Here is a 20091-nt window from a genome sequence, read left to right on the forward strand (position 1 = left end):
CAGCTGCCAGGAGAGAACCGAGTTTGGATCCTGGTTCACATCCCCCAAATGCAGATTATGATCTATGGGACATCTCCTTTCCAAGGTCGTTGTGAGGATTGTACCATTTGTCATGATTATGTGTGAAAATCGAGGGCCAGGATTGGTGGAGGGACCTTGAGCTATGACCCCCTCACAGGGAAGGAGTGAAGATTCTTTCCTCTTGGAGCTCATTCCCCCTCGCTTGGCCCTGTTCCCTGAAGCACTTTGCCTGTTCTGTGGCTGGTTGGAACAAAGCCCTCAAGCTTCTTACCTTTTCTTCTAAATAGGAGAAAATGATGTTAAGGAGCTCCTTGGGGGGAGGGAACCTGTGTTTCTGATAAATGGCTGCATGATCTTGACCTTCGAACAGCTGGGTAGACATGGCTGCGAGAGAAAACAGTGTTGGTTCTAGCCACAGATCACCTCGACGAAGATCCTCACTGGTCTTTGCTTATTGACAAGTCAGGAGTTTTATATCAGCCCAGAGAACTCCCACAGAGGGGAATGAGATGGACGCATGGAATCTGGTGCTTCGCCATGGGGAGAAAACAATCCCAATGAACAACAGCAGCAACCTCGTTCCCATCCAATTCACCGTCCTCCCAGAAGCACTGAAGGTTAGAGAGCCGGTCCACTTGGAAGAACTCCACTGGGGAGTCTCCTCCCTCTCTGAAAGCTTCTCTCACACCTGACTTACCCATCAGTAGAATCTGGCCTTCTGGGGGCAAAAAAGACAAGACTACTTCCTTTTCCATAGGAAGTGTTAGGAAAAAAAACAGCAATTGGGCTCCCATTCCCAATTCACTTCCTGTTCAGCCCTTCCTCCAGTCTTTGTACCATCCTGAACACCTTCTTCTACAAATACTCAGTTTTTCTCTATTTTTCATCAAAGTTTGATGAAGTTCAAAGTTCAAAGACAGAAAGTTTCCAAAATAATTTGTAGCACTAATTATCGTAATGGAAAACAAATCACAGCAGGGAGATTTTCAAACAATTTATGACTTATGTATTTAAGTACTAAAATGAAATGAATGAAAAACTAGTGAATGAAAACCATGGGAATCCCTGTATGAATTGCAGGAGAACGATGGGCACGAGGATGGCAATGACACTTTGGGGGTGACTTTCAAGCAATCATTTCTATGCAGATGATTCCCAGATGTACACATTCAGCCCTTCTCCCTCTTCTGAGCTCAGCAGATCACTATTTTGTGTGTATTGACTGACTTCTTGAGTTTGGGATGCTGCTGGACAGCTCCACTTGGAAGAATTGTAGGTATTCTGAGCTCAATAGTTAGGTTGCTTAATAAATATCTATTAAGAGTTACTAAAGGACTATCCCTGATCTCAGGAATATTTACTCAAAAGGAAGACAAAGTACAAAAGAAAGTTAATAAAATAATAAAAGGGAGGGAGATAGAAAAAAAAAAGAAAAGAAAGAAGGAAAGCAGGAAGGAAGGAAAGAAAGAAAAAGAGAGAAAGAAAGAAAGAAAGAAAGAAAGAAAGAAAGAAAGAAAGAAAGAAAGAAAGAAAGAAAGAAAGAAAGAAAGAAAGAAAGAAAGAAAGAAAGAAAGAAAGAAAGGAAGGAAGGAAGGAAGGAAGGAAGGAAGGAAGAGAGAAAGAGAAAGAAAGAAAGAAAGAAAGAAAGAAAGAAAGAAAGAAAGAAAGAAAGAAAGAAAGAAAGAAAGAAAGAAAGAAAGAAAGGAAGGAAGGAAGGAAGGAAGGAAGGAAGGAAGGAGGAGAGAAAGAGAAAGAAAGAAAGAAAGAAAGAAAGAAAGAAAGAAAGAAAGAAAGAAAGAAAGAAAGAAAGAAAGAAAGAAAGAAAGAAAGAAAGAAAGAAAGAAAAGAAGGAAGGAAGAAAGGAAGGAAGGAAGGAAGGAAAGAAGGAAGAGAGAAAGAAAGAAAGAAAAAGGAAGAAGAAAGAAAAAAAGAAAGAAAGGAAGGAAGGAAAGAAAGAAAAAAGAAAGGAAAGAAAGAAAGAAAGAAAGAAAGAAAGAAAGAAAGAAAGGAAGGAAGGAAGGAAGGAAGGAAGGAAGGAAGGAGGAGAGAAAGAGAAAGAAAGAAAGAAAGAAAGAAAGAAAGAAAGAAAGAAAGAAAAAAGAAAGAAAGAAAGAAAGAAAGAAAGAAAGAAAGAAAGAAAGAAAGAAAGAAAGAAAGAAAGAAAAGAAGGAAGGAAGAAAGGAAGGAAGGAAGGAAGGAAAGAAGGAAGAGAGAAAGAAAAAAAGAAAGAAAAAGGAAGGAAGAAAGAAAAAAAGAAAGAAAGGAAGGAAGGAAAGAAAGAAAAAAGAAAGGAAAGAAAGAAAGAAAAGAAAGGAAAGAAAAAAAAAAAGAAAGGGAGGGGAGGAGGAAGGGAGGAAGGAAGAAAAAATGGCATAGTGGATAAAGTTCTGGGCCCTAGAGTCAGGAAATTTCAAGTTCAAATCTAGTCTCAGACATGTACTAGCTGGACAAGTGACTTCACCCTGTCTGCCTCAGTTTCCTTCTCTATAAAATGAACTGGAGAAGGAAATGGCCAACTCTCCAGTAATTTGCCAAGAAAATCTCTAATGAGGTCACCAAGAGTCCCACAGAATAGAACAGAGAAATGCATGCACTCCCGAGAGGTCAGGGAACGAGTGTGGTCAAGAAAGGCTTCCTGGAGGAGGCAAGGTCCGAACCTAGCTTTGAAGGGAGGAAGTTAGAGACTCTGTGTCCCCAGAGAGAAAGGAGAACATTCCACCCCTAGGCTGGGCAGGTGGGGCAGAGGCAGGGCCAGAGTAAGCCAAGGTGAGGAGATAAATTGTGGACTAAGAACTGGTAAAGACCTAAAGACCCAGGAAGTCCTAGAATTTCACTGTGACCTCAAGGGATCCTCACAAGGCCCTTGGAAGGCAAGGGCTGCTCTCACCCCACTTTACAGATGAGGAAACTGAGGCAGAGGTGAAGTGGTTTGCCCCAGGCCACACAGCTAGGGGGCTTCGGAGCAAGGGAGTGAGCTGGTCCCGATTGATTTCAGAATCAGCTGCCTGCCCAGAAGGGGAAGAGTTCCAGAATCAGACCAGGCTCCAGCCACTGATGGGGACCCTGGCCCCTTTTCCAGGCCTGCAGCACCGCTCTGGCCCTCCTGGTCCTTTGAAGGCTGCTCGCTTCAGCTCCCCAATCATATTAGAAGCAGCCAAGTGGCCAGAGACAGCCACTGATCCAGAGAATCGGGAAACCTCAGACACTCCCTAGTTGTCATGTCTGCCTCAGTTTCTTCATCTGTAAAATGCGGCTAATAGCACCAATAGCCTCCCAGGCTGTGGGGGGCTAAGAGGAGACAATGTGTTTTCATCTTGCAAACCCTAAAGTGCCAATTGTTAACAGCATCAACCTCAACACCACCGGCTGCCGGCTCTCAGGACCTTGGGACGCAGCTCCTGCGTGCTCATTGAGGGGAGTAGAAGCTCTCTTATTGAAGCTTCCCCTCCCTCGAAGGCCCTCGGCTCTAGTCTCACTCTAGAGGTCATTCCCCTAGAAAGCAAAAAGACAAACAAAACTGGAGCCCAGCGCTCCATCCTTCTGTTCCTTAGCATCCTGGCCAGGCCTGGGTCCCAGCCTTTGGAGGGTTCCTCGCCCTCAGCTTGGCTGGCTTGGGGCTTTCTCTTCTCTCCATGGCCAGGCCTTGTTCTTGCGGCATTGTCTGACATCAGAGGGACAGTCCGGTCAGTAACCCGTATCCTCCGCCCAGGGGACGCCCAGGACGTGCGGGGCTGGGCCCCAGGGACATGAGGGACTGGGCCCCGGGAGGGCAAGTATATGACAACAGCTGCTAAGGGCAAAGTGAGAATGTTGAGATTCAAAGGAGACCCCAAAAGGTTGGGGGTCACCAAGGAGTCCCAAAAGAACTTGCAGGCTTGAATCCATCGCCAAATCAAGGGGCAAAGTTTATTGTAATTGTGATGCCAATTAAAATGGCCTAAGTTCCAAAAGGATTTGGCGAAGAACCGGGAGCAAGAAGAGAAGTTTATGGGAAAAGACACAAGGTCTGGTTCTTCTCATAACTGATCCGCTAATTTGCTGGCGAGGAGGGAGAAGGGAGGAGTGCTCTGGCAGGCAGTTCAGCATTGGTCCCAGAAACCCAGGAGATCGGCCCTGGCAGCCATCACTCCCTATGGCACTGCCAAGGCCCGGGGCCTCGAGGTTACCTCCCCTAGGAGCTATATCCCATCAGGAGGAAGGAAGGCGGCAGCAGGGGCTGGTGGGTAGACCCTGGTTCCCAGGGTTCCTGGCCTTTCCAGGCTTGTGGAGTCAAAGGCCTCCTTCACTGTATAAATAATGAGCAGTCACAAGCTGTAGCGTCAGCTCATAGTAACTCTGGAGCCGCTTGTTAAATTTCCTCACTTTGGACGTGAGGAGGTGCCCCAAATCAGAACATGGCTGGCTGATTGTCTAGACTTAGGAAGTGATGAGCAAATGTAATGATGAAGTTCAGACTTGAAACACTACCCTGCATGGGATGGGAAGTTGATTGTGACATATTTGCCCACACACGCCAGGCACGATACACTTTTGCGTCAGAAAGGGGTTTGTCCGAGGGCTCGGTGGCCCCCCTTCTTTGGCATTCTTTGCCTCCAAACTCCCAACCTGTTTACTTTGACAATCAGGCGGGTCTGTGCCCTCGGGGACACGGGTCCTCCCTCCCAACTCAGCAGAATTCCCATCCAATGGAGCTCCTGTCCTGACCCGCCCACAAATCCTCCTGTGGGACCCGCTAGGCAAGGGAGGCCTTCCTCTAGCTGACAGGCCCAGAGCCTTTCGCCGTGACTGCCTGTGAATGGAGGGCGTCCCAGCTGACTCACACCCACCCGGGGCCTCTTCCATGGCCTCTGGGTGACCAGCAGCAGTTTCTCTTGAGACTATTTGTGGCCATGTGGGCACCTGAACGCCCTGCCCTCCTCCCTACCACCCACAGGGGAAGCTTCTTGAGGGCAGGAGCACTCTCTCTTTGGCTTTCTATTGCCCAGTGCTTAGCCCAGTGCCTGATACAGTAAGTGCTAAATAAATGCTCCCCCCTCCCTCCATTCATTCGTTCCCATCTCATCTCAGATCTCAGGTGTAAGCTCTGGCAGAGAAAGGATCAAGTCCCCATCCCCCTGCCCATCCCAGCGTCGAGTAGAGAACTTTCTAGTCACTGGCTTCCCAGGCAGGCCTCTGCCCGTTTTATCCGTACATGAGACCGCTCCGCCACGGCACCCCTCAGCGCCAGCCCAGGAAGCCCGGGCCCTGCTCACAGCGCAGCCGGAGAAGCCAGAACAAGAGCAACGGCAAGTGACCTTTAGCGATCAGAAGTGCGAGAGCTCGGAAGACAAGTCGGGTCAGTGGTTCATCCAGGGGAGCAGTCATCCTTGAGGGCTCGCCACCTTCTTTAATAGTTCATGCCCTTTATTTTCCTCATTCTCTCCTCCACAAGCACTTTACAGCTATTTTTTTCCTTCCTTCCTTCCCCTCTCTGTCTTTCTTTCTCCCCCTTTTCTCTTTTCCTCTCTCTGTCTCTTTCCCTGCCTTCTTCCTTTCTCACTCTGTCTCCCTTTTTCTCTCTGTCTCTATATCTCTCTGTCTCTAGCTCTCTCTGTCTCTGTCTCTATATCTCTCTGTCTCTAGCTCTCTCTGTCTCTGTCTCTATATCTCTCTGTCTCTAGCTCTCTCTGTCTCTGTCTCTCTCTATTTCTGTCTCTATCTCCCTCTCTCTTTCTGAGCACCCTTAAAACTTGCCCCAGCTCTCTGTGTCTTCTCTAGCACATCGCTGTCCTAATAGATTCAGGAGTACAAAGGAAATGAGGGTTTTGGTGGTAGTTTGGTTTTTGAGAAAGAGGAGGGGGGAGAGACACAGGGACAGGAATAGAGAGGAAAGCAGAGAAAGAGACAGAGGAACAGAGAGAGGGGGATGGAGGGAGAGGGCAGAGACAGAGAGAGAGGGAGGGAGGGAGCAGAGATAAAGAGGAGAGACAGAGAGGGAGGGAGGGAGGGAGCAGAGATAAAGAGGAGAGACAGAGAGGGAGGGAGGGAGGGAGCAGAGATAAAGAGGAGAGACAGAGAGGGAGGGAGACAGAGACGTAGAGAGGGAGGGAAGGAGGGAGAGAGACAGAGAGGGAGGGAGAACCACAGAGAGGAAAGGAGAGAAAGAGAGAAGCATGAAGGGAGAGGGAAACAGAGAGAAGGGAGAGAGGGAGGAGATAGGGAGGAGGGGAACACGCGGGGGGGGGGGGGGAGGACCTGGGGAGAAGGACCGAGGGGAAGGGCGTCCGGACCCCGGAGCTGGGGGGGGGGGGGACGCCGGCTCACGCGCCCCTTCTCGCGCTCTCGTGGGCGTCCTGGCGGGCAATCCCCCCCCCCCTTGGGAGCAGTGCGGGTGCCCGGAGCGCGTCCGAGCCGCCCCTCGAGATCGGGCCCCGGGGGAGCCGGGAAAGCCGAGGGAGGCCGAGCCGCGGAGCCGATACCTTGGGCCTGCCTGGGGCCGCCGAGTCCCGCGGAACCGAAGCTGCTGCTGGCCGGGCCGGAATGTCGGGGCCGGGGCGCGGGCCGGGCGGAGGCTCGGGGCGGCCCCGGCGCAGATTGGAGGCTGTTTGCGGGATGGGCGAGAGCCGGAAGGGCCCTGGGGGGCGGGGGGAGTGGTCCGGGCGCCTCCTCTAACCTGCCCGGAAGGTGCAGGGCGCTCCGGGACGGCCGCCCGCTTCCCTGCTGGCTCCGTGGCGGGCCCGGCTCCTGGGCCCTCAGCCCTTGGCTCTCAGAGAGCTCCATCCCCAAGAGTCCAGCCGGGTGAAGCAAAGGCTCTGAGCAAAGCGCTCGTCCCCGGCCTCCCCGTCCCGGCCCGTCCCCGGCCTCCCCCTCCCGGGCCGTCCCCGGCCTCCCCCTCCTGGCCCGTCCCCGGCCTCCCCCTCCCGGGCCGTCCCCGGCCTCCCCCTCCCGGGCCGTCCCCGGCCTCCCCCTCCCGGGCCGTCCCCGGCCTCCCCCTCCCGGGCCGTCCCCGGCCTCCCCGTCCCGGGCCGTCCCCGGCCTCCCCCTCCCGGGCCGTCCCCGGCCTCCCCCTCCCGCCCCGAGCTCTGCGCTGCCCCTGAAGCTGGCCTGCGTCAGCCCGAGGAGAGCCCGTGCCATCTCGAGCCTCTTGGTTGGCTCCCTGTCTCTGGCCCCTTGGGCCTGTATCCCTAGAACTCACAGGGGAGGGTGAGGCCCCCTTAAGCAGCTGAGTTTCTCCCCCGGTTATGGATGGCAGCAGGAGGGTGCCCCCAAGGAGCCCCGTTGTGCCTCTCCGGGGGCACCTCGGGCACTGGGCACAGCCTAATGGGATTAAGCAGGAGAAGGGGTGAGTCCCTTGTTTCTTCCCTATGATGGAGGACCTTAGCGGGAGTCCCAGTCGTGGAGTATTTATTAAGCTCCTACTGTGTGTCAGGCACTGTGCTAAGCCCTCCGACACAAAGCAAGGCAAAAACACGGCCCCTGCCCTGCCCGAGCTCCCACGCCAGGGGGAGAGAAGCTGGCACCCCCTACTCTCGCGGAGAGAAAGGCAGGGAGGAACAGAGGGCCATTTCTGCAGGGAAGGCACACCAGGGCGTTTGGTAGTGCCCGCTCTGCCACCACCCGGGGGACTCGGCCGCCCAGCGGGAAGGGATGCCCATTGAGACCCCCACGGCCAGGCCTTCTCCTTGCTGTGACTGCAGCGCCACCGTCTGCCTGATCCGTGTGGGCCAAAGTGCTGGAATCCATGGAGCTATGAACCTGGGGGCCACTGGGGCCACCTCATCTTCTGCAGGAAGAAGGGGAGATGCAGGGAAGGATCCGGAGCCGGCTCCTGGTGATGCCTCCTAATCCATGCTCTCTCCAGAGCAAGGCTCGGGCCAAGCTTGGGGTGCGGGGGGGGGGGGGGGGATTGGTCCAGCCTCTCCCGACAGGAAGGTGGGGGAAGGGGCCGGGTCTGGCGATCTCCCACCCCGGCTCTGTGATCTCATCCTCCTCCTAGCTGTCTGTCATGTCTTAGATTCCCGGGGGGGGCAGCTCCCTGAGGTCCGCCCTGAGCACTAGTACAGAGCCAGCAGTAGGTGCTTAATCGGTGCTTGTGCAATTAAATCGGCCTTTAGGAGACCGCAGAGGAAGCCTCGGAGACGCCCAGCACGCTCCGGGACGGCACCTAGGCCTTTGAAAGGGGAGGAGCAACAATGAAGCTCGAGGATCCCAGGGAACCACCGCCTCGTGCTCAGCGCTGGGCGCACCGAGGCAGGCGAGGGGAAACTGAGGCAGGAGGGAAGGGGGGGAGCTCGGCTTCGGTGAGAACGTGCGGAGGGGCTGCCTCTGCTCCAGTGGAGGGAGCCTCCATGAAGGACCCCCCCCCTCCCAGAACACACATCATAAAATGAACAGTAGCTGGCGTTTAAATAGCTTTAAACATTAATCTCGTTACCCTCATTTTACGGAGGAGTAAACAGAGAGAGACGAAAGAATACGGACGTGGTCAAGATGTTTCTAAGTGTCTGAGGTTGGATTTGAACTCCTGTCCTGACTCCGGGTACAATGCTCTCACTGCTCCACCTAGCGGCCTATCCAGGAAAAACACCGCCTGCACAGTGCGCAGGTGCAAATCCACCCTCTTGCAAAAGAAAAGCCTTGGAGCCTTCTGGGAGATGGAGTCCCTTCGGCAGTGAGTCTGCGCAATGTGATAGGGTTGCGAGCCTTCTGGCGGACTCCATTTCCCAGAAGGCCTTCGGAAGCCTTAGTTCTTCTAGCGGGTCTCCGAAGGATTTGATGAGGAGAGGAATCATCCCAAATCGAGGTGTGGCGGAGCCCGGGGTGAGTGTAGGCTGGAGGGGCAGAGAGTGCGCAGGCGCCTCCTCCAGCCGGCTCCTTCCTACCTCCCTTCAGGCGCGCGACCCAGAGGGTGGACCAGTGAAAGGGCGGGAGAGGAAGGGACTGCGCACGCGCCTTCCCCCCCTCCCTAGAGTAGGCCGAGCGAGGAGGCGGGAGGGAGTGCGCACGCGCAGAATGTGATTTCTTTTCCCTCTCATTCTGTAAGTCTGGCTGTGTCATTCCCTTACTCTGGAAACCGTAGCTGCTCCCTAGTACCCCAGAATCAAATCACAGCGCGCTCAGCCTCAACCACCCGCTACCGTGGGACCTGCTCAAGTCCCTTCGCCCCCGCATGCCTCAGTTTCCCCACCGTAAGACGAGGGTAACCATCGCACCCCATTTATTATGATTTTTCATCGTTTAGTCTTGTTGCCGTGTACAATGTTCTGGCTCTGCTCACTTCTCTCAGCATCAGTCCCTGTAAGTCTCCCCAGGCCTTCTGAAACCCTCCTGCTGGTCAGGTCTGGTCAATACTTACATCCCATAACATTCATTTATCATCACTTATTCAGCCGGTCTCCCCCGACTGATGGGCATCCCTCAGTCTCCAGTTTCTGCCCACAAACTTTCTGCACATGTGGATCCCTTTCCGCTCTTTAGTATTTCCTTGGGATATAATCCCAGTAGTAGCGCTGCTGGGTCAAAGGGTATGCACAGTTTGATAACTTTTTGGGCATAATTCCAAATTGCTCTCCAGAATGGTTGGATTCTTTCACAACTCCACCAGCAATGTATTAGTGTCCCAGGTTTCCCACATCCCCTCCAACATTCATCATTGTTTGTTCCTGTCATCTTAGCCAATCTGACAGGTGTGTAGTGGTATCTCAGAGCTGTCTTAATTTGCATTTCTCTGATCAGTAGTGATGATTATGATTAGAAATGGTTTCAATTTCTTCATCTGAAAATTGTCTGTTCATATCCTTTGACCATTTATCAATTGGAGAATGACTTGAATACTTGTAAATTTGAGTCAGTTCTCTACATATTTTAGAAACGAGGCCTTTATCAGAACCCTTAAATGTAAAAATGTTTTCCCAATTTGTTTCCCTTCTTTTTCTTTTTCTTTTTTTCCCCCCTGAGGCTGGGGTTAAGTGACTTGCCCAGGGTCACACAGCTAGGAAGTGTTAAGTGTCTGAGGGCACATTTGAACTCGGGTCCTCCTGAATTCAGGGCTGGTGCTCTATCCACTGCGCCCCCTAGCGGCCCCACATTTGTTTCCCTTCTAATCTTTTCTGCATTAGTTTTGTTTCTACAAAAACTTTTAACTTAATGTAATCAAATACATCTATTTGTTGTTCAGTTATGAGTTTCAGTTCTTCTTGAGATGCAGATCTGAGAGGTAAATCCCTCCCTCCTCCACAGATCTGAGAGGCAAACTATCCTATGTTCTTCTAATTTGCTTATAATATCACTCTTTATGTCTAAATCATGAAGCCATTCTGACCGTGTCTTGGTAAGTGGTGTTAGGTGTGGGTCAGTGCCTAGTTCTTGAGACTGTAGAGGCAGAGGAGCTTGTGGCTCACTGGATATAATACGGGGCCAGTTCGAATGCAGCCTCAGATACTTCCTGGCTGTGGGAACTTGAGCAGGACACTTGACCTCTTATTGCCTGACAAAAGGATCCAGTCCACTGGAGGAGGAAATGGCAAATCACACTAGTGTGAGAAAATCCTATGGATAATATGATCCATGGGTCACTAAGAAAAACAAAAACTACAGGTTTTTATATTATACAGGTATAGTATTATCTCGTCTGCCACCTCATTAACCCTTTCAAATAAGGAAAGAAGTTTGACTTGTCCTTTTAAAAGTTAGCATTGATATATCTTACTTTTTCATCACTTTCCTTTCCAAATCCTCTCCCTCTTTACTCCCCAAGAATTCATGCTTTGCTAAGAGAGGAGAAAAAAAAAAGTTCAAATGTCTTGTTTTATTATTAACTTTAAAAATATAAACAGAAACATTTTACATACAAAAAACAAGAATATACCCGACACTGTGAATTTCTATTAAATACTAAGCTGTTCTTTTTAAAAAGTATATATTAAACTCAATCATATTGACATTGTCCTAATTCAGTCTCTTTCTTTTTTAGTTGTCTTCTTCAAGACATTTAAAAACATTTGATCAATCCTTCTTCCCTCCTCTGTTACCATCTCTATCCATCCCTTTCCCCCCTCCAACTCCTCCCTACCCAAGTAAAAGTCCTCCCTTGTAACAAAGTAGTATAGTCAGGCAAAACAAATTCACCAACTTAAACCTCCACAATACATGCCCTCCTCAAATAAAGGAGTTATATAACCCACAGTTATGCTGGGTTATCATAATTCCAAGCATTGTTTGTTTTTTCTGTTTTTTTACATTTACCTGCTAGCCCTTGTATACATTGGGTTCCTAATTCAGCTTACTTTGCAAAATTTTGTATCAGACTTTTTATATATCTGGGAATTCTCAGATTTGTTATTACAACACAGAAGCATTCCATTATATTCCCGTGTACCCAGTTACTCCCATTTGACAGGCATCCACTTGCCAACAGATGTTGTGGATGCTGACGTATTCAAAATGAGCCAAGGCAGATGTTTTCTGATGTACATCCCTGAAGTCCACATCAGCTTCAAAAGATCTCTTTCCAGCATGAGTTCTCTGGTACATTCAAACACCCCATGGGTATCCCCTCTCAATGAAGACTTTCCCACATTTCTTACATTCAAAAGCTTTCCGATGAGTGATCTGATGAACACTAAGGTCGGTCCTCTGGCTGAAGCCTTTCTTTCTTTTTTTTTTTTTTTTAGACAATTGGGGTTAAGTGACTTGCCCAGGGTCACATAACTAGGAAGTGTTAAAGTGACTAAGACCAGATTTGAACCCAGGTCCTCCTGACTTCAGGGCTGGTGCTCTATTCATTGTACCACCTGGCTGCCCCTGAAGCCTTTCTTATTCACTATTTAAAGGCTTTTATTTGAAATTAAATGAGATCTTTGTAAAATCATTTAGCACAGCAAGTGTCGACTGGCACATAGTAGGTGCTTAATAATAATGCTTATTCCCTTCCACTTCTCTGGTATAAATTACCTGCTGAATTCTGAGTAACCTTTCACTGAAGAGTCTCTCACATTCATTGCTGGTAAAGCTTTGATGTCATACAAGTAACATAATAAGGATCCTCTCCAGCTGAGGCCTTTCCCATGATCATTAAAAAAAAAAAAATCACCATTTTCTGTCTAATATAAGTTGCTGGTAGAAGGTGTTTCTTCTTGAGGTGGCAAACAACTGGAAACAAAGTAGATAACCACTGAGGGGTTATGGTACATGGATGTAATGGAAATATTTAGGTGCTATAAGAAATGGTCAACAGAAGTACAGGAAGATCTACATGAATTGAAGCAAGGTAAAAGCAGGAAAACAGCATACAGGGACACCAAAAGGATGGAAATGGAAAGAAAACACTATCTAGACTAATTGATATAAAATTATGACCAGCTTGGCCTTGAAGAAATGACTTCTTTACAGTAGTAGGGAACTATGAGTGCGCAATGGTTAGACTTTTCAGGGTGTTGTTTTATTTTACAGGATCAATTTTTTTCTTTGGTATAAGGGATGGCTTTCTGGGAGGAGGCCAGGAGAAGGTGACATATTGGGAAATGTAGAAAAAAACAAAACTAGCAATAAAGTTTTTAAAAGATGTCCCCTCCAGCTAAAACCTTACTCATATTATGTTTAAATGATTTTATTATGAAGTTTCCGATGTGTAATAAGATAATTCCTCTGCCTAAAGATTTTCTCAATCATTATATTAAATAAGCTTCTTCACAGTATGCGTTCTCTGATAGGTAATAAGTTTTGCCCCTTGGACTAACATACATATGCAAAGCGTTCCTCCCCAGGATAAGTTCTCTGGAAAGTAATAATTTTTTGATATCTTGCTGAAATATTTTTCACATTCATTACATGGAATTTCTGATGCTCAATACAGCATAAGGTATCCCCTCCAGTAGAAGCCTTTCCCACATTCATAAGATCCAAAAGGCTCATCTCCAGTATGAATGCTTATATGTCTTCTGAGCATGGCAGGGTGAGAGGAACTTTCCTATATTCATCACATGAGAAGAGTTTTACTCCAGTATGTATTCATGGATGTACTCTGACAGTCTTAGGAATGTTAAGGACTATCCTTAATTGTTTCCTATATTATATTCAGAGTTCTTCTCTCTAGTACGACTTTTCTAATGAATGAGAAGACTTGCTCTCTGGGTTCTCCCAGAGTTCTCTGATGGGTGATGAGGTTTTTTCCCCGTCACTGAAAATTTCCTCACATTCCCACATGCAAAGAGTTTCTCTTCAGTATAAGTTTCTCTGAGAGGCAATAAGGTTTCCCCTCTGGTTATAGTCTTCCTCATATTCATTACTTTTAAAGGGTTTCTCTTCCCTATGAACTCTTTAATGATTAATGAGGTGCCCCCTCTAGCTGAAGTTCTTCCCACAGTTTAAAGCCTTTCCTTGATAATTAATAAAGTGTTCCCTCTGGCTGAAAGCCTTCCCACACTCAGTATATTCAAAGGTTGGTTTTTTTTTCTTCTCCAGTATGAATTCTCTTATGTCTATTCAATCTTCCCCTGATTATTGACATAATATTCATTAAATTTAAAGGACTTCTCTGAAGTATGAGTTCTCTTGTGTATAATAAGATCTGACACTAGACTAAAATCTTTGCCACACTCATTACATTCAAGGGCGTTCTCTCCAATATGAGTTCTCTGATGAGTAATAAGGTTTCCACTTTCTCCAAAACCTTCCCTACATTCATTGCGTTTAAAAGAATTCTCTCCAGTATAAAATCCTGGATGATTACTGATTTGTCCCCTCTGACCGAAGCTCTTCCCACACTGATCACGTTTAAAGCTCTTCTCTCCACTATGAATTCCTTGATGATTAATAAGGTGTCCCCTCTGGCTGAAGGTTTTCCCACACTCACTACATTGAAAGGGTTTCTCTCCAGTATGAGTTCTCTGATGGGTAATAAGATTTCCCCTATGACTAAAGCCTTTCCCACATTCCTTACATGAAAAGGGTTTCTCTCCAGTATGAGTTCTTTGATGAGCAATAAGGTTTCCTCTCCGTCTAAAATCTTTCCCACATTCATTACATTTAAAGGATTTCTCTCCAGTATGAGTTCTCTGATGAGTAGTAAGGGTTCCTCTCTCCCTAAATCTTTTCCCACAGTCACTACATTTAAAGGGCTTGTCTCCAGCATGAATCGCTTCATGATAAATGAGGTGTCCCTTCTGGCTGAAGCCTTTGCCACATTCATTACATCGATAGGGTTTCTCTCCAGTGTGAATTCTCAGATGTCTGTTGAGGCTTCCCCTGCTACTGAAGGCTTTCTCACATTCATTACATTCAAAGGGTTTCTCTCCAGTGTGAGTTCTCTGATGGGTATTGAGGGTTGCCCTCTCACTGAAAGCTTTTCCACATTCATTACATGTAAAAGGTTTCTCTCCAGTGTGAGTTCTCTGATGGCTAATGAGGCTTCCCCGCTCACTGAAAGCTTTCCCACATTCCTTACACACAAAAGGTTTCTCTCCAGTATGGGTTCTTTGGTGGGTAATAAGGCTTGCCCTCCAATTGAAGCCTTTTCCACATTCTCCACACTTAAAGCTTTTGTCTCCACTGTGAATTCTTTGATGACTGGTAAGGTGTCCCTTGCGGCTGAAAGCTTTTCCACACTCAGTACATTCAAAAGGTTTTTCTCCACTATGAATTTTCTTATGTCTGTTAAGTCTTCCCCTTATACTGAAGGATTTTCCACATTCATTACATTTAAAGGGTTTCTCCGTATTGTGAGTTCTCTGATGTATAAGGTTTGACACCAAACTAAAGCCTTTGCCATATTCATTACATTCCAAGTGTTTTCCTCTGGTATGAATTCTCTTATATTTAGTCAGGATATCAGTGTAGCTAGTTTTCCCACGTTTATTACAATTACAACATTTCTTTCCAGTATGTATTATCCTATGTTCAGTCAGATTTGATCTTTTGCCACAGGTTCTCCCGTCCTCAATGTTTTCATGTAGTCTTTTTCCAGCATGTATTTTATGAAAGGTAATTAGATCTGAGTGGTAACTGAAGGGCTTCTTATACTTGGTATATTTAGAGAGGTTCTTCTCTAAGGAGAATATATTGCATATAAAGTGGCTGGGAAAAAACTTCAAGCTTTTTCCAAGTTTCTTATCTTTATGGAGATTTTTCCCCATAGTGCCTTTCCTTGGTGCAACAAAGCTTGACCCCAAAGGAAAACTTCTCCCCAATGTATTATGATGAAGAACGTGCATTTTATTAGGTCCTTTGCCATGACTAGTTACTAGTCTGGATTGTCTCCTCTGGCTATCTTTCTGGTTCTCTAAAATGACTTTAAATCTCATTTCTCTTTTCTTAAAACATGGAGGTCTATCCTTTGGCAGGCTTTTTTTATATGTTGTTCCTGGGGAAATACCTTGTATCAGACTGGAATTCTTTCTTTCATACCGGATCTCTTCGATAAAGGAATCTGAAAGAAACAACAAATTGTCATTCCCCACTATTTGCTAGGCTGAGGGAAAGGAATCCTCTTTACAGGAAGTTCTAGTTTCTTTGTCTTTTGTTAAAAAGAATGATGCTCAGCCTGGATCAGGGAGAACAGTGTCTTCAGGAACTGAATCTAGAATGGGTTCTATTCATCATATTGTATACTCTATTTAGTTCTCTGATGTCCCATTAAATGAAGGGCATTGATGACTTTCAGAGGATCAGAGGCAGCACAGTCTGTGCCGCAAATCTGTGGAGAAAGGAGAAATTTATGCCCAAAAAAACCCTAGAGAACATTATGAAATGCAAAATCTATCATTTGGATTACATTAAATTAAAAAGGGTTTGCACAAACAAAATCAACGCAACTAAGATTAGAAGAAAGGCAGAATGTTGGGGGGAAAATGTACAACCAGTGTTTCTTTTTTTTTTTTTTATTCATTTTTCCAAATTATCCCCTCCCTCCCTCCACTCCCTCCCCCCGATGACAGGCAATCCCATACATTTTACATGTGTTACAATATAACCTAGATACAATATATGTGTGTAAATACCATTTTCTTGTTGCACATTAATTATTAGCTTCCAAAGGTATAAGTAACCTGGGTAGACAGACAGTAGTGCTAACAATTTACATTCACTTCCCAGTGTTCCTTCTCTGGGTGTAGTTATTTCTGTCCATCATTGATCAACTGGAAGTGAGTTACAACCAGTGTTCTGATATGTCATTTCCCAAATGACAAATGGACAAAGGATATGAACACAAAATTTTCAAGTGAAGAAATTAATGTCATTTCTAGTCATATGAAAAAATGCTCTAAATCACTATTGAATACAGAAATGCATATTAAGAACCCTCTGAGATACCATCTCATACCTCTCATACTGACTAAGATGACAAGAAAAGATAATCAATACTGGAGGTAAACTAGGTAAGCTGGGACACTAAGTTGTAAAGTGATCTAACCATTCTGGGTTTTTTTCTGTTTTTGCTAAGGCAATTAGGGTTAAGTGACTTGACCAAGGTCATGAAGCTAAGAAGTGTTAGTTGTCTGAGGCTGGATTTGAACTCAGGTCCTCCTCACTTGAGGGCTGGTGCTTTATCCACTGCTGGAGAGGCCCAGAGGGACAGTCACTGCAGAGGCCCCCTCCCTCTCGGGCACAAAGGTGCCAGGGTTGCACAAGGTCAGACAGCAGGGAAGCCCTGCCCTTTCCGAGGGGACAGCAGCGCTTACCCACAGAGAGCAGGTTCTGGAAGGTCTCCAGCATCACGTCCCTGTGCAGGGCCCTCTGGGCCGGCTCCAGGACCCTCCACTCCTCCCAGGTGAAGTCCACGGCCACGTCCCGGAAGGTCACCGGCCCCTGAATCAGACACAAACCTGCTGAGCCCCAGACCCAGCCCGCCTCGGGGTCCTGCTCCCCTACTTGTGGGGGCCACAGGAGGCTGCACACACTGGGGTCCCCACAGTCCCCCAAAATCCTGGGCCCTTTCCTCCCGAAGCCCCAAACCTCCCAGGAGAATGAGCTGGCGTGTGACCCCAGAACCCAACACTGACACTGGGGATCACGGCCCAAATACAGACGCCCCGTGGGTGCCCTGACTGACCCCTCTCCATTACTGACCAGGAGGGAGGCCCAAGGGCCAGGGCCAGCCTCCCGTGGCCTTTGTGTCCCCGCTGCTGAGCCGGAGGAGAAAAGGCGGGGAGGAGCTGGGACTCACCTGAAAGGGGGCCATGAGGAAGCCAGGAGTCGGGCCCTGGTCGGCCTCCATCCTGGGAAGAGCAGGGTCTTTGCAGGGGTGAGCTGGAGGAGAAAGAAGCTGTGAGGGGCCCAGACCCGTTCTGCTGGGGCTCCTGGACAAGCGCCCGCCAACTGCAACCCCTCTGGGAGCTCAAGAGTGCTGGAGCCTCTCACAGAGGGCGGGTCTGATGAAGAAGGTCCAGGGGCCTCCCCTGTCCTAGCCCCGCCCTAGAGGCCTCCCCTGTCCTAGCCCCGCCCCAGGGGCCTCCCCTGCCCTAGCCCCGCCCCAGGGGCCTGCCCTGCCCTCGCCCCGCCCCAGGGGCCTCCCCTGCACTAGCCCCGCCCCAAGGGCCTGCCCTAGCCCCGCCCCAGGGACCTCCCCTGCACTAGCCCCACTCCCAAGGGCCTCCCCTGCCCCAGCCCCGCCCCAGGGGCCTCCCCTGCACTAGCCCCACCCCCAGGGGCCTCCCCTGCCCTAGCCCTGCCCCAAGGGCCTCCCCTGCACTAGTCCCACCCAAGCCTCCCCTGCCCTAGCCCCGCCCCAGGGGCCTCCCCTGCCCTAGCCCCACCCCCAGGGGCCTCCCCTGCCCTAGCCCTGCCCCAGGGGCTTTCCCAAGTGGGAAGGGAGCCTGGCAGAGGGGAACAGGCCCCTGGAGCTGGCACGGGGGAGACCCTGGCAGAGGGGGAGGAAGCAGGAGTCCCGAGAGCAGGCCGTCCTTCTGAGGGCAGGTGAGAGCTAAGGGCGCTGGATGGAAAAGGGGCGGGAGTTTGAGGGTCGGGCACCTGCTGTGTTCTGTGCAGGCTGTGGAGACACCGAGGGGGACAGGAAGCGATCCCGGCCTGGGGGACCGAGACGGGAAAAAATGCTACACATACACACACACACACACACACACACACACACACACACACACACACTGTACACACTGGCTGGGAAAGGAGACGCAAGTATAAGCTCTTTAGTGCTTTGTACATTCCAGGACATTTTAACTTTTTTTGCTTGGAACCCAGCCTGTGAGTGTGTCCTTGTGCACGCAGTGGGGTGTGTGTTAACTCCTGCGAGTGTGCCAGTGCGAGTGCTGGTTAGGGTTCTTGTGAGTGTGGTGCGCACCCTCCCAATCTCCCTCAGCCTCCCCCGTCCCCTCGGCTCTTGCCCCCGCCCCTCTCAGGACGGAGCCTTCCCTTCCGCACTCTACTTCCCCCTAAGTCTACCATGGACAGCAATTCGTCCTCTCCTTAGTCCCCAGACCTAACTCCATACTATGAGGCGGAGGTAGCGGCCCTACACAAAGCTCAAGGGAAAAGGAGCAGGGGGTCTTGATGGCGGCCCAGGGAAACCCAGTGCCCCGCAAAGGGTTGAGAGTGCACAGTCAGGACTGAAGCCAGCCCGACCCCCTTCTGCCAGCCGCTCCCACAGCAGGAGCGGAGCCAGCGCGTGCGCAATGACACAAACCGCAGGGCGGGCACCAGAAACTCGGAGATGAAGGGGCGGAGTTGAAGAAGCACGTGGCGATGACCCGCCCTCATTGCCTGGCGTAACCAGGCACGCGCACCTGAAGAGAATAGGAGGGCAGGGCTAGGGAGGCAGGAAAAGGTGCCGCGAGTGCTCCCTCAAACTTCCGCGCTCACCTTGGTGACTCCGACGGAGCTGGACGCGGGGAACGAGGAGCGAGGAGTCAGTGCGGAGGGGGCGTTCTTGCTCCTTTACTCTCCGGCTCAGCGAATCAGAGGTGCACTCAGAGAGGCGGAAGAAATATTCCCATGATGCACTTTACTCGGCGGGAATGTTGACAGCCTATAGTGCCGCAGACCAGCTAACCGCAAAACCTTATGGGAAGTAGAGTGCGGAAGGGGAGGCTCCGTCCTGCACGCGAATGAGAGCCGTTGACTTAGACTACATCTCCTAGGAAGCGCTGCGGCCCTTTCTTCGGAAGCGTTGAGTCTGCGCACTGAACATTCTTTTCCTGGTGTTAATTTCACCCGTTCTATCGTCCCTCGGTTCTCTCCTCCACAGTGACCGCTTTGTCTGGCCCTCATGTAACACATAATTGCATGATTCTGTGTCCCGCCCTCCGGCACAAGACCCCTGCAATGCCAGGTTCAGTTGTGGAGGTAATTTTGGTTCCAGAACCGAGAAGAGCAGTCCCCTGCACTCTCAATCCTTTGTGAGGCACTGGGTCTCCCTGGGCCGCCATCAAGACCCCCTGCTCCTTTTCTCTTGAGCTTTGTGTAGGGCCGCTACCTCCGCCTCACACAGTATGCAGTTAGATCTGGGGACTAAGGATGCTGTCCATGGTAGACTTGGGAAAAGAGGTGGGGCTTGCTCAGGGCCCCTTGGGGACTTATTCCGGGGCAGCCAGAAGGGGAATCTCTCTGGGATTCAGGAAGAAGAACTCCCACTTGAACCCTGTGGCACAAGATTTCCTCCTGTCCGCGCCCAGTTCCGGGCCGAGGGAGGTTCAATGGGCGCTCCTCCGGGCCCTGGTGCAAGAGGAGCTTCACCCCTGGTTTCTGCTGCCCAGCTTTCCTGCCCTTCATGGGCTCCTGGAAAGTGCGGGGCACGTGGTCCCTAGGTTCGGGGCACAATACTGGGGGGGCCTTTCCTTCTGGTTCCATTCCTGTTTTCCTCCCCACAGTGGTCTTGCAAGTCTGGGCGCTGGCCATGGTCCTGAGTGGGTCCATGGCCTAGAACTGAGCTCTTACCCAGGGGCATGGTCAGATGGGCAGAGACTGGCTTCTCCGCAGGGATCGGGGCTGTTCTGAGGGAAGCTGGGGTGGGATTAGGATGGAGATCGGGCTGTTCTCAGGAGGGGAGAGGAGGACGGGTGTGTGTGTATGTGTGTATTTGTGTTTCGGAGCCTGCCTCGGTGTGTGTCCCTGGATGAGCCTCTGTGTATATCTGTGTTTGTG

The 20091-nt window shown here is 49.7% G+C and overlaps 2 protein-coding genes across 2 annotated transcripts in view; both read right to left on the reverse strand.

Annotated features, from left to right (window-relative positions):
• Positions 1-6856, reverse strand: part of LOC141540363 (putative methyltransferase DDB_G0268948) — a 14341-nt gene extending 7485 nt beyond the window's left edge. Inside the window, exons 1-2 of the mRNA XM_074264301.1 lie at positions 6480-6856; positions 293-405 (exon numbers count right to left, since the gene is read on the reverse strand). Coding sequence (XP_074120402.1) covers positions 293-405; positions 6480-6780 — 414 coding nt within the window. The 5' untranslated portion in view covers positions 6781-6856. The remainder of the gene's footprint in view (positions 1-292; positions 406-6479) is intronic.
• Positions 6857-10583: 3727 nt separating this feature from the next.
• LOC141540374 (uncharacterized) lies at positions 10584-19102 on the reverse strand. The gene is made up of 4 exons (XM_074264327.1): positions 18811-19102; positions 17162-17244; positions 16677-16803; positions 10584-15424 (listed from the first exon to the last, which is right to left on the reverse strand). The coding sequence occupies exons 2-4, from the start codon at positions 17210-17212 to the stop codon at positions 13479-13481; spliced, it is 2124 nt and encodes a 707-aa protein (XP_074120428.1). The 5' UTR covers positions 17213-17244; positions 18811-19102; the 3' UTR covers positions 10584-13478.
• Positions 19103-20091: the final 989 nt, after the last annotated feature.

Source organism: Sminthopsis crassicaudata, chromosome 4 (assembly GCF_048593235.1).
Source record: "Sminthopsis crassicaudata isolate SCR6 chromosome 4, ASM4859323v1, whole genome shotgun sequence".
NCBI classification, from domain to species: domain Eukaryota; kingdom Metazoa; phylum Chordata; class Mammalia; order Dasyuromorphia; family Dasyuridae; genus Sminthopsis; species Sminthopsis crassicaudata.